The sequence below is a fragment of the Oculina patagonica genome, chromosome 1, assembly GCF_052425735.1.
Source record: "Oculina patagonica isolate OP01 chromosome 1, crgOcupat, whole genome shotgun sequence".
Classification (NCBI taxonomy): Eukaryota; Metazoa; Cnidaria; class Anthozoa; order Scleractinia; family Oculinidae; genus Oculina; species Oculina patagonica.
This window is the reverse complement of record NC_135758.1, coordinates 35,091,301-35,105,722: the sequence shown is the minus strand read 5'-3', so window position 1 is coordinate 35,105,722 and position 14,422 is coordinate 35,091,301. Positions and strand designations below refer to the sequence as shown.

Here is a 14,422-nt window from a genome sequence, read left to right as displayed (position 1 = left end):
CCTTTTTTCTTGCAGTATTCTCCAAAAGAAATAGAAGCATGTTGACGTCTTTTTATACATTTTCGTGACTTGAAAACTTTTTTTTATCTCATTGCTGGACAAAGTGTGCCTACCTTGATTGTTGATTGAGAACGTTGTGTGACACCCATGTAAAGTGGCAAGCCGGGCGTAAACAATAACAATAACCAATAACAATAACAATAACCCCTGTCAATCTAAATGATTGACTCCACGCCGGCACTATGCCAAGTGACCCCCTTCTCCACTCCAGAGGAAGCGTTCGGCACGCAAAAGAAATGGCGTACACTTGGGCAGCAATCGTGGCTGGCATTTCATTTCTAGTATACTACACCCAACTTCCATGGGTTCTATTTCCAGTTCTCTTATTTAGCGCGTTTCTAGCTTCAGGAGGGAAATCTTTTCCGAGAGTGTTCTTTCGAACAATTTTGCGTGATTTGAGGTAGGTGTGATACAGACTTCACTCAGTCAGTCACTGTTGTTTTTGTTTACAGAGATTCAAGAACACCGTTCGCGCGATCGCGGCTTAAGTTGATCCTGAGTTAAGAAAACGGATCAATCGGTTGATCTTACATCTCTAAACTTTACGCTGAAGCGTACATGTTGTTTGTGTGCTTATAATCTTACAGTATTCCTTGGAGGCTCCATTTCCGTATAGCAATTTCTTGCACACTATCCTTCGCACACGAACCACAGTCATGAACAGAACGGGACTCACAAATGTGTTTTATGTAGAAAACTTCATTAAATCAGAGAGGCTAAAATTCTGATTCTTATGGACCTGATTACGTTGCGTGAGCGCGGCGGTCCGCTATCGTTCCATTCGCCGCTCGCTGCGAGTGGAGTTCGCGCACGACTCGTGCACGCGCGCACTAGTCTCCAGTATCTCGGTGTTTGAAGATGGCGGCAGAGCGAATTGTTTGTGCGTACTTAACTTTTTTAACAAAATAATATTCTTTGCAGGGTCATATACCTAGTTTTAACCATTTATGGCGTGATAAGAAAACTCCCGAAGAGCATTGATAAAGTTACCGTGGCTGATATTTTTCGAAAAACATTGTCCAAACATCCACGGAAGGCAGCCTTCATATTTGAACAGAAAACATGGACGTTTCAAGATTTAGAGGATTACTCCAACAGAATTGCAAATTACTTCAAGTCAAAAGGTTACAAGAAAGGAGATGTAGTGGCTCTCTTTCTGGAATCTTGTCCTGAATTTGTTTGTATATGGCTGGGATTGTCCAAACTTGGTGTGATAACTGCGCTTATTAACACCAACCTGCGACTTGATTCCCTTTGGCATTGCATATCTGCAGCAGATGCCAAGGCAATAATCTTTGGTACTGACCTGTCAGGTAATTTTTTTCTTGTTCTTTTGTATTAAAATAAAACTGTTAAACTCTTAGTGAGGGGTGTGCCTAGCATAGGGGGCGAGGAGGGGAGGGGGAGAGCTGCTGGTGGAGATTATTCAAGGAAGGTGATTATTGAGGGGGTGATTATTCCAGGGACAGCTATTATTATTTTGAGGAATTACAGTAATCAGAATGTAATTATGGGATGTGGTATGGTTATTATATGGTGTTGTACAACCGTGACATCCAGGTTATATTCTATAATCAATTAATTAATGAGCCTTTCAAAGGGGTAAAAGCGACAAGGGACATGACCCTGAATGCTGGTGACACAGGAACATTTTAAGAATGCCGGTCGCTTAGAATCCAACATTTTTTGGCAAGAGGATGGAACTTCGATTTCTTTCATACTTTTATGTTAGATAGGCTAGGGTATAACTTAAATCACTGTATAGTTCTTTCGATTGAATATCCTTTTATTTTAAAGAAAAATGCAAATAACAAAAATCCGTTAATATCGTCATTTGAGGCGCTAAATTATTCATGACTTTTGCACGAGTTTGAGAGCCTCGCGTGCAAAAACAAATCACTCTACCGTCTTTTAAACACTCAAACCATAGTTAGCAATCTTTAAACATCTACTGAAATGATTTTGGGAAATATTACGTTGTTCTTTGTAGACAAAATAATTTTATTTCGAAGGCATACAATTCACTGCCGTAAAAGTACTTGGTAAATAAAATTAATTTTCACCATGTGCGAAACCTTCAAATCGTTTAAGCTTCTGGTGGTTGAATGTTAGAAGAATGGTGTATAAATCCCTGTAAAAATTTCTCCGGGCAAATGATTAAAAGCGACGTGAGATCTTTTCGAATTCGGTTAAATATGCAAATATTTGACCTTCCGCGGTCAACTTTGAAGTTACGGGTCAGAAATAATTTTTGTTCCGTGTTCCAAGTCCTAACCCATTTAAGACCAAATTAAGCATATGAAAAAAATATGTCATTTTCTAACCTTTATCTGCTGTAAAAGGTAGGTTCGAAGGCCATTTTAGCATGATTACGGCTCTTATCATTCGTCGCATCTGAGCTTCGTTTTCCTTCCGCGGTCAACTTTGAAGTTACGGGTCAGACATGAATGACATGAATATTTCAATCCGTGCACAAGTCTTAACCCATTTTGGGTCAAAATAATCACACACAAAAACATTATGAAATATTCTAACCTTAATCTGCTGTAAAAAGCAGGTCCGAAGGCCTTTTAAGCACGATTCCGGCTCTAAGCATCCGTAGTAATTTGAGCTTCGTTTGTGTAAGTATGTCATATTTAGTGGTCGAAATCCAATCTGTGATCAACTTTCGGCGCTTCTTGTCACCACTGCATCTTCTTCGACGGCATACGCCGATTGTTATTATTGCCTCGTTAATAGTACACAAAAAAATAACATCTGATCGCTAAACGGCATGATGTCGGCGCTTACAGTAGCTTACAGTCCCATCTTGCAATGGGCCGTCTGTTCGTCACGCAATACTGTGTCATGGACATTTTTTTAGGGGGTGGTAGGCGGGTGTGGGAAAGGTTGAATATGCGGAAATGCTTGATTTAATACTTTATGACAAGTACGTACTCGAGCCAGCAACAACAACAACAACAACAACAAGTACAGTGATATCTTTTGGCAGACAAGATAAAGCACACGTACTGTCAGTTGATAAGCGTTTGGTACAGTGTAATGCAATGCAACTGTTCGCGAATTCGGTTGCTCGCGCGGGGTTGGTTGTAATACCGGGAGTGGAAGGAGGATATAAATCTTTACTAAACAAGTAGAGTTTTTAAGTAGTTATTCCCTTTTTTACTGTAAAACCGAAAACGAAGAGAAAACCGGGCTCGCGTCTATGTTTTTTGGGGGGTGAGGGAGTGGGGGCCGGGGGGTTCTTGGTTGGTTGGTTAGCAAAGTTTTATTTTTTTTTTTTACAAAGATACCTAACCAAATATCGCATGTCCTGTATAAATGGTTAATGATAGAAGTAACGATAAGTTTTGATTTTTTTTTTCGTGATCGAGTGGCAACTTAATAAAAACATTGCATCGCAATTTCTTTTCGCCCTACGGTAAATCTGGGTGACCTGTGGCTTCGGGTGGTCATTCGTCAACCTGTAACAAAGTACTTTCTTGGGGTGCCGTTTTGAACATACTGTCGAATTCATGATGTCTAAATTCAACAATAACTAATTTGAAGTTTAAACGAAATTAAAACATGTTAAAAAAACTCAGTGCTAAAACTCTTTGCTAAAAAGGATCAGCAAATTGCTATGGCAATTCGGCGTGTGAAAAAATCGCCAAATTTAATTTAGTGGCTTCCTAAGTAAACAAAACCTTGGTCGTGCTAGTTATTGGCACCGTCTGTTTGCTTAAAGGCTGCGCGTGAACAATTTTTTCAAAGTTCAGTTTATTTCACTGGAAATGGAAGGTTGTTGTTCTTTTAAGGCCCTTGTTCGTGGAGTTTGCGGTTTTGATTCTAAAGATCGAAAGCGTCACACTGAAATCGCTCCTCTACTGTCGTGTGAGAAGGACATCAGCAGTCACAAGTCCCAGTATTAATTTAGTTAACTCTAACATGACTCTTTCCCGTGAAAAACCAAACTTCATAAGTTTATAAGGCAGCTCTTGAAAACTTCGTTATACAGTCTTAATATAGTAAAGAAGTAAATGGTTTGAACCCAGTATCAGGTCGTAAAGTGTGATCGTCCGGGTGAGAGTTGCTCTGAAAACTCTAACCTGCGATCAGGCTTTCTCCGCCGCGAGAAAAATAACTCCTGATCGCAGGTTATGAAAACTCCGGGATAGGGAATATTTCTTGAGGTTCTCGATCCATAAGTAGGGTATCATTTTGGCAATGTGTTCCGGGTGTGATCCTTAGATATGGTACCTAAATTCTATCAGCTAAAATAAACGCCGAGCTAAACGAAAAAAAGGTATCTTAAAACTGAACTTCAGAAAGAGTCATGTTAGAGTTAACTAAATTAATACTGGGACTTGTGACTGCTGATGTCCTTCTCACACGACAGTAGAGGAGCGATTTCAGTGTGACGCTTTCGATCTTTAGAATCAAAACCGCAAACTCCACGAACAAGGGCCTTAAAAGAACAACAACCTTCCATTTCCAGTGAAATAAACTGAACTTTGAAAAAATTGTTCACGCGCAGCCTTTAAGCAAACAGACGGTGCCAATAACTAGCACGACCAAGGTTTTGTTTACTTAGGAAGCCACTAAATTAAATTTGGCGATTTTTTCACACGCCGAATTGCCATAGCAATTTGCTGATCCTTTTTAGCAAAGAGTTTTAGCACTGAGTTTTTTTTAACATGTTTTAATTTCGTTTAAACTTCAAATTAGTTATTGTTGAATTTAGACATCATGAATTCGACAGTATGTTCAAAACGGCACCCCAAGAAAGTACTTTGTTACAGGTTGACGAATGACCACCCGAAGCCACAGGTCACCCAGATTTACCGTAGGGCGAAAAGAAATTGCGATGCAATGTTTTTATTAAGTTGCCACTCGATCACGAAAAAAAAATCAAAACTTATCGTTACTTCTATCATTAACCATTTATACAGGACATGCGATATTTGGTTAGGTATCTTTGTGAAAAAAAAAATAAAACTTTGCTAACCAACCCACCAAGAACCCCCCGGCCCCCACCCCCTCACCCCCCCCCCCCAAAAAAAAATAAAAATAAAAATAAAACATAGACGCGAGTTTTTCTCTTCGTTTTCGGTTCTACAGTAAAAAAGGGAATAACTACTTAAAAACTCTACTTGTTTAGTAAAGATTTATATCCTCCTTCCACCCCCGGTATTACAACCAACCCCGCGCGAGCAACCGAATTCGCGAACAGTTGCATTGCATTACACTGTACCAAACGCTTATCAACTGACAGTACGTGTGCTTTATCTTGTCTGCCAAAAGATATCACTGTACTTGTTGTTGTTGTTGTTGTTGTTGCTGGCTCGAGTACGTACTTGTCATAAAGTATTAAATCAAGCATTTCCGCATATTCAACCTATCCCACACCCGCCTACCACCCCCTAAAAAAATGTCCATGACGCAGTATTGCGTGACGAACAGACAGCCCATTGCAAGATGGGACTGTAAGCTACTGTAAGCGCCGACATCATGCCGTTTAGCGATCAGATGTTATTATTTTGTGTACTATTAACGAGGCAATAATAACAATCGGCGTATGCCGTCGAAGAAGATGCAGTGGTGACGAGAAGTGCCGAAAGTTGATCACAGATTGGATTTCGACCACTAAATATGACATACTTACACAAACGAAGCTCAAATTACTACGGATGCTTAGAGCCGGAATCGTGCTTAAAAGGCCTTCGGACCTGCTTTTTAACAGGAGATTAAGGGTGCATTTCTTTGGGAAAAATCCGAATCCGGATTCTTGATCCAAAAACGGATTTTGCGTTTCTTTACCTATATCCGAAAATGGATTAATCTTGGATCAATGATCTGAAGAATCCACACTTCGAGTGGATACATCAGATCATATCTGAATCCGGATTTTTAGGATTCATGATCCGTGCGTTTCTTTGGGAAAGGATTCGAAAAAAGTACCGTGGCCCAGCGGTCTTTGCTGTGAAAATACAGGTTCGCTCTTTGTAAACACTGCCATACGGAAAGTTTTAGGCGGTTATTTCGATCAAAATACAAAAATATTTCACGATAAAAGGAAAAGGTAGCTTCAGATAGGTATGTAGTATCATTTTAAACGGGATACAGGTTTTCTAGAACAGCCACTGTGTGCCTACGGAAGTTGTATCCTTTTGAAATTGTCACGAGTTAAATTTGCACTGATCATTTCGCAATCATTCTTCGCTTTCAGATGCTTTCTCGCCACATTGTGCTTAACGCTAAAGAAGATCTACTTCGACGTGTGGTTTCTTTAAAAGATTTTGTATGCTTAAATTATTTTAGCTAGGATACATTCGACGAAAAGTAAATTTGTGCTGATATTTTATGTTCTGTGCGAAATGTGTTTAACGGGGTTGTCATGGCAAAAAATCCGTTTTCGGATTCTTCGTTTCTTTGGGAGCAAAGTATCCGTGTGATCTGAGATCAATGATCCAATTTTGGATTTTCCCAAAGAAACGCACCTTAAGGTTAGAATATTTCATAATGTTTTTGTGTGTGATTATTTTGACCCAAAATGGGTTAAGACTTGTGCACGGATTGAAATATTCATGTCATTCATGTCTGACCCGTAACTTCAAAGTTGACCGCGGAAGGAAAACGAAGCTCAGATGCGACGAATGATAAGAGCCGTAATCATGCTAAAATGGTCTTCGAACCTACCTTTTACAGCAGATAAAGGTTAGAAAATGACATATTTTTTTCATATGCTTAATTTGGTCTTAAATGGGTTAGGACTTGGAACACGGAACAAAAATTATTTCTGACCCGTAACTTCAAAGTTGACCGCGGAAGGTCAAATATTTGCATATTTAACCGAATTCGAAAAGATCTCACGTCGCTTTTAATCATTTGCCCGGAGAAATTTTTACAGGGATTTATACACCATTCTTCTAACATTCAACCACCAGAAGCTTAAACGATTTGAAGGTTTCGCACATGGTGAAAATTAATTTTATTTACCAAGTACTTTTACGGCAGTGAATTGTATGCCTTCGAAATAAAATTATTTTGTCTACAAAGAACAACGCAATATTTCCCAAAATCATTTCAGTAGATGTTTAGAGATTGCTAACTATGGTTTGAGTGTTTAAAAGACGGTAGAGTGATTTGTTTTTGCACGCGAGGCTCTTAAACTCGTGAAAAAATCATGAATAATTTAGCGCCTCAAATGACGATTTTAACGGATTTTTGTTATTTGCATTTTTCTTTAAAATAAAAGGATATTCAATCGAAAGAACTATACAGTGATTTAAGTTATACCCTAGCCTATCTAGCATAAAAGTATGAAAGAAATCGAAGTTCCATCCTCTTGCCGCGAAATTGAGAAATTGTCTGATTCTTAGAGACCGGCATTCTTAACAGCGACAAGCAACATCATTACTGCACTGAAATGCTACAGCGACACAGTGCGAAAGCATCACAATAGGGGGAAATGATAGCAACATTTACAGCTGTTGGCTAGACGACATCAGTTCTCAGAAACATGTGACATTCCAGTTGTGACACGGCTACCCCCCTTTGGAAGGCCTCATTAATGATGCTCTTGTATATAAAAAATTGCTATTGTTTTTCATCCCACTCTACAGTAGTGTATTTTTTGGTTTAAAAATCAAGTCAAAGGAATGCATGTTATATAAGCTCTGTAACAATTCATCATTCCTTCATACTCCTATATGGCATTCCTTCGTTCCTTTCTTTCTTCCTTCCTTCAGTCCTTCCTTCCTTCCTTCTTTTATTCATCCATTCGTTCATTCAGTCAGTCATTCATTCATTCATTCATTCATTTATTCTCATATAATTATTTTGCAGATGCAGTGAGGGACATTCATAGTCGGATACCAGAAGATATACAGCTATTTTATTTTGGAACCTCTTCATGTTCAGTGGCTTCAGCTTCAAGCTTGATCAAAGAACTTCAGAGAAGTCCTTTGAGTCCACCAGCAGCTGATGACACACAGTTATCCAGCGGTAAATGTTTCAACACATTCAATTTCTTCTTCCATCCTGTTTTGAGCTAGGAAAAAGTTGTATCAAATGCTGATTATGCTGGCATTTTCAGCAGGGGAGGGAAGGGGGAGAGACTGGATTCAAACCAAAAACCCTTCCGTGAGAGAGAAATGGATATTTTCTGGAACAACACATATAAATTGTTTCTTAGTTTCTTTCTTACAGTCATATCTAATATTGTTTTTTTAACAAATTATCTCTGGATTGATGGTGGTTACTAGGTAATGACTACTAAAACATGATGTTTCTTCCATGTTTATTAGTACAGTCGGTGGTAATCGTCGGACATCCAGAAAATCCAGAAAAGTTACTTCTTCTTTAGAGTTGACTAAGCATACTTGTTCAAGAGGAGTCCTAAAATGATTTTTTTATATTTTCTTATAGATGTAGTGATGTATATCTACACATCAGGAACAACTGGATATCCTAAGGCAGCTATTATTACTCATAGCAGGTAAACAGAGCTAAACCTTTTGCAGTCCCTTTTTTCTCTAAAGATACAGACCACATTAACCAGTCCCTTCAAAGATAATAGGGGATAAAATGGGAGGTGCAGTGGCCTAATGGTTAGTGCCCTGGACTCTGGATCAAGTGGTCCAGGTTCAAGCCCTGGCCAGGTTAACTGTGTTGTGTTCTTGGGCAAGACACTTTACTCTCATAGTGCCTCCCTTCACCCAGGTGTATAAATGGGTACCAGCAATTTATTCTGGGGGGGGTACCCATTCAGTAGGGAGTTGAAATATTCCTTGCTGCTATTGCTACAGAAACCGGGATAAGCTTCGGCAGTATGGGCCGCATGGCGTGAGGCTTCCCTTCAAAGATTAAGATAATAACTGCTTGCATGTTGGCGATTTCTGAGTGGGAAAAAAGCTTTACTCTGTGTTTCTTAAAAGGCCTTAGAAAACCTTTAATATATTGCTCTGGATACTTACAATGACTTTTTTGTGGCAATATTATCCAGGTTCTTCAGATTTGGTACAGTACCTATCGTGTACGACATCACGCCTGAAGATGTCATCTACTGCACATTACCATTGTACCACACCGCTGGCGGAGGCATTGGAGTTGGCACTTGTCTTCTCAGAGGAAACACAATGGTGTTGAGGCAAAAGTTCTCTGCTAGCAAATTCTGGGATGACTGTATTGAGCATAAGGCAACTGTATGTGTAATTCATCAACTTATTTTAAAAGTACAACTAACTGTAGCCAAGACCTCAACCTTCCTGCCTTGCCTTTGTTTTGGTACTCTTGTAGAGGGGCGAGAAAAGCTAGTGATGTAGCAAAGGGAAAATTTTTTGTCAATTTAAACAAATCATCCATATTTTTTCATGGTCTGCACTCTTACGTACAATAGAAATGATGTCATAAATTGTTTAAAAAAACTCAAGTGGAACCACAAGCCGCACATGAGTGGTTTCACTTTGTTTGGTTTTAAAGACCTCAAGGCGTCATTTGTACGGCCTATAAGAGTGTAGACTTCAGAAAAATGCGGTTGATTTGTAAATAAACAATTTTTTCCCTTCTGTTCATCACTAGCTTTCTCAGGTCAAGCTGGATAATCTAGTGAAATCTGATTTTTTTTTTCAGTTGAGTCAGACCCAGTGTCATATGTGGCTTGAGTTTGTTGTTGGTCCTCATCTTTGCTCCAAGGGTTTTTCTCATTGTTCTCTGGTTTTCCTCCCTCCTCAAAAACAAACACAGCTGCAAATTTTAAATCCATTGTGATAATGCATGTACACTTTATAATAAGCTCTTGAGAGCTCTTACATGTTACCTGGGTAAATAAAATTACATTTCCATTTTTTTATACTTTTTTTCGTCTGAAGAGTGTAAATTTGAATCCCAAATCAAATTTCAGTAACTGATGAATTAATTTATCAGGCTTTCACTTTAAGGACAAGCACTTGACCAATGTGAGAAGGGAGTCAAGTGAGATTTTGATAGTTGATGAGGACCTGACTCAAGTATTACTCATAGAAAGATGTAACAAGCATGAAGTAACGTGATGTACATGTATACTAAATTGCTGGCAAGAATCTCTTTTGAATTAATTCATTTTCTGTGACAGGTTATTCAGTACATTGGGGAACTCTGCCGCTATCTGTTGGCACAGCCTCACCGTCCTTCAGAAAAGCAGCATTCAGTGCGCGCTGCATTTGGCAATGGATTGAGACCTCAAATATGGAACGAGTTCCAGTCGCGCTTTGGCATCAGCAAGATTGGAGAATTTTATGGCTCAACAGAAGGAAATGTTTCAGTTTTCAACATTGATAACACCCCAGGTGCTTGTGGTTTTGTGTCAATTATTATACCAAAGCTGCTTCCATATCGTTTCATCAAAGTCCACCCTGTGACAGGCGAGTTGCTTCGAGATGAAAATGGACTGGCAATCCCAGCAAATGCTGGTGAGCCAGGCCTTGTGGTTGGAAAGATCATTAAAGGTAACAATCTGTCTGAAATCTGACTTTTAACTTACATTATCTACTGTTAAGTTTTATGGTTGTGAGGTACATCTATAGCAGTTTTTCTTAGAAAATTATTTGAGTTTGTCATGGTAAATCAAGACTAAAATCTGGGTGCATCTTAGCCAGGCTCACCCAGTCCACACTAATCCAAATAAACTTAAAAACAGCATTTTCGTACCCAAAACAGATAAAATGTTTTCTGTCCACACTATCATTTTTGTATCGTTTTCAATAAATTCACCATCTACACTAATCCAAATAAATTTGAAAAAGAAATGCTGCATCAGCCCTAGATGAGTGGTAGAGCATGCATACTGTACATTACTTGAGCCCGCACTTAAAGTTTAAGGTCATTGCCCTGAAATAGAACTGAACACAATTTTTTAACCAAACTTCGCCTACTGGTTTATTAGTTTAAGGGAACTTAAATTTTGAAATAAAAAAGGGGGTCACCAGATTCGTTTAGGAGTAGGAAGACCATGTATATTCCATATAATTCCTTTATAATTCCTTTGCGAGTACTGGCAAAGTACACTTTTTTAGCGATAATTTATTTTTCAAACACATGAATTGATCTGTTTTCATTTTACAGAAAGAATTTGATCGCTACACCAAAAATATGAGAAAAAATTGATAGGTCACCAGGCTCGTTTAGGAGAAAGTGACAATTTACTTCTCTCGCGGACTAAGCCGCATAGAAAAAAGCCGCCATTTTGTTGATGTTCGCGCGCGCGCGCGCTAATTACGCGTAAAATTCTGCGCAGTAAGGATGCGCAATGCAATACAGGGCAATGACCTTAAGGCTTTTAATTTGTTGACACCGAGGATAACTATTTTACTTACCAGTAAGAACTTCGTGATGATCTAGATCAGTCATTCAGCTTGTTTATAGTTCAAAGAGCTCTTTCTCCTTTTCAACCTTAAAAAGATAATTCAGGTAAAATAAAAGCAACTAACACATTTTGATTGAAATTTCTTTGGAAAGGTAAAGTTGCACTGTGACACGTTTCCACACTGCCAGGCTCACCCAGCTGGGCAGTGGGGGTAAATTCCCTCCCTGGTCTCCTGCAACTAGGTGCACTGTCACTTGCCCTGCATGCTAGGTGATCATTGCAGGTTCCCTTCCCACCCCCAACCTAGCTAGAACAGTTAACTTTAAGCTGTGCTCTTAGAATAACCACAGGGTGCCCAAAGGTTCTTCTGTAAGAAATCTTTGATGCCCAGCACTTAAAAGCTTTCAGGAAAGCAAACTTATTCAAGGCGCCCAAAGGCAAAAGTAAGTCGCCTCTGGCACCCGGGCTCTGCTAGAGCATAGCTCTGTATCTGGTACCCTTTTATGCTCCTTTGTGAAGAGAAGCACTGTGAGAGTTCAGGGTTTTACCCACTAACACAACACAATGACCCCAGCCAGCACTCTGGACTGTTCAATCTGAAGCGAGCTAACCATTAAAGGGGTCATGAATGGTCTATCAAAATGTTGCAGTGCTCGCAAAATTAGGGTTCTGCTCGGAATGCTGGCAAAATTTTAGTGGGTGCTCGTTTGCTCATGCTTGCATAAATTTACAAGTGCTCGCATGCTCGGATTTTAGTGGAGGTAGTTTTTTTTAAAGTGCTTGTTGCTCACAAGGCTACTTTTGTCAATGCTCGTGCTTGCAAAGAAAAACGCTGTGCTCGCATGCTCGCAAAGACCATTTGATACCCCTCATTAAGCTGCACTATCCTTTTGGAAGGAATATGCATGTAAATGTAAAAATATACATGCAAATGTACAAATCGTGATTTCCACGTGAGGGTATTATTGAAGTCATGAACATTGTAAACTTTCTTCTGTAGATTTTCAATTTGATGGATATGTGAACCAACAGGAAACATCAAAGAAAATTGGCCGTGACATCTTCAAGAAAGGTGATTCGTACTTCCTGACGGGGGACCTCCTCATCAAAGACGAGTATGGCTACCTTTACTTTCATGATCGCATTGGAGATACATTCCGATGGCATGGAGAGAATGTGTCTACAGCTGAAGTGGAGGCAATAATGAGCAAGATTCTCGGCCTCCGCGATGTTGTTGTCTATGGCGTCAAAGTTCCAGGCACTGAAGGAAGGGCCGGAATGGCTGCCATTGTGGATCCAGATAACAATGGTATCAATTTGACTGTGCTAGTCCAAGGTTTAAAAAAGCTGTTACCAAGCTATGCACATCCAATTTTCCTTAGAATTGTTAACAGTGTTAGTGTTACAGGAACATTTAAGTTCCAGAAGACCAAGTTGAGACAGGAAGGTTTTGATATATTAGCAGTGAAAGATAAACTGCTTTATTACGATGTTAAAGTGAAACAGTATCTTGATCTGGATAGTGACAAGTATGCTAAAATCATCTGTGGTGAAATAAGAATGTAGGGTTGGAATATCACCCACTTTCAGTGTTACATGCATGGCTATCTTTCTACATCCATCTTTCGACATCGTCAGTTTCAATGTGCTGATGCATACTGTTGTTGGTTTCATTAAAATGAGCCCGCAAGTTTAGAAGGCCATGCTAGTGGGCTGTGATTGGTGGATTTCGATCCTTCTTGTTAAGCACGTCAAAAGATGGATGTTGATAAAAAGGCGCTCTGTATGTAACACGGAAAGCGGGTGCCATTGTGGATCATATTGCTGCAATTTTGTAACAGTAAAATAGCAAAATATGTTAAGCAATGTTTCAAATGTTTTAGCCCAGTTTTCTTCTTTTTATACTGTAAATATGTTAGTAAATAATAAAGATGGTAAATTTCAAGCTCGGTGGTAAATAGGGAAGAAATTATTCAACATGACACGAGTGTGGGACAAAGAAAAAATCTGAGTCCCCGACGGGAATCGAACCCATGGCCTCCCAGATACCGGTTGGGCACTCTAACCAACTGAGCTATGAGAGACTTGTTGTAAGCTGGGCCATTTACTAGGTTGATACTGTATATGACACGCGTCCTGCATACTACTAGGATCAGCAATGTCGAAATCATCAAATGTGTAGTAAATAATAAAGATGGTAAATTTCAAGCTCGGTGGTAAATAGTGAAGAAATTATTCAACATGACACGAGCGTGGGACAAAGAAAATATCTGAGTCCCTGACAGGAATCGAACCCATGGCCTCCCAGATACCGGTTGGACGCTCTAACCAACTGAGCTATGAGAGTCTCATTGTGAGCTGGGCCATTTACTAGGTTGATATACAGTAAAAACCCACATGTAAGAACCTACTTTTTTCAGAGTTTGGCAAAACAGGTTCTTTTATTATGGGGTACTTATTGACAGTGTTTAGGCTAAGTAGGTTCTTAATCAGGTTCTTAATTTCTACAGAGTAGACATTGTTGTTGATTATCAGAAAATAGTATAAAATCTGGTCTGTTCTTCATTATAAATATTTATTAATGCACCCATGTTGCTAAAAGTCCAACAACATACCCCAGTAACATCACCTTTCTGTTTTTTGGTACAAAATATACAAATTAAATAGTTAAACCCTACATAGAGTGATTTTACTTCAACCGTGAAATAGTTACTACTCAAATAGATACTATTAGACACTTATTCCATTGTTTTCTTTTGTTTAGTTTTCACTATTTAGCACTAATTGTTAGATGTTGTTTCACGGGTTAAATAAAATCACTCTATAAGAACCTATAGGAATTTGAATTTTAAGCATTGAAACGGGGCAAACTTGCCAGAAAATGTTCCGAAATCGATATCTTAATTCACATGTGAAAATAACATGTTATTTTCACGTGTGAAGATATGATTTTTTCGTGCGAAAGATTTACTGGTATTTCACTGATGTTTATATAATAAATAGAAATACTTACAGCACAAAATAAATTAACTAAAATAG

At 39.0% G+C, this 14,422-nt stretch overlaps 1 protein-coding gene across 1 annotated transcript; it reads left to right on the top strand.

Moving 5' to 3' along the window:
- Nucleotides 1-260: 260 nt before the first annotated feature.
- LOC144666617 (long-chain fatty acid transport protein 4-like) lies at nucleotides 261-13,328 on the top strand. The gene is made up of 7 exons (XM_078528020.1): nucleotides 261-460; nucleotides 982-1,373; nucleotides 7,888-8,046; nucleotides 8,470-8,539; nucleotides 9,047-9,245; nucleotides 10,154-10,526; nucleotides 12,384-13,328. Exons 1-7 carry the CDS (start codon nucleotides 297-299, stop codon nucleotides 12,947-12,949), a joined length of 1,923 nt encoding a protein of 640 aa, XP_078384146.1. The 5' UTR covers nucleotides 261-296; the 3' UTR covers nucleotides 12,950-13,328.
- The last annotated feature ends 1,094 nt before the right edge of the window (nucleotides 13,329-14,422 follow it).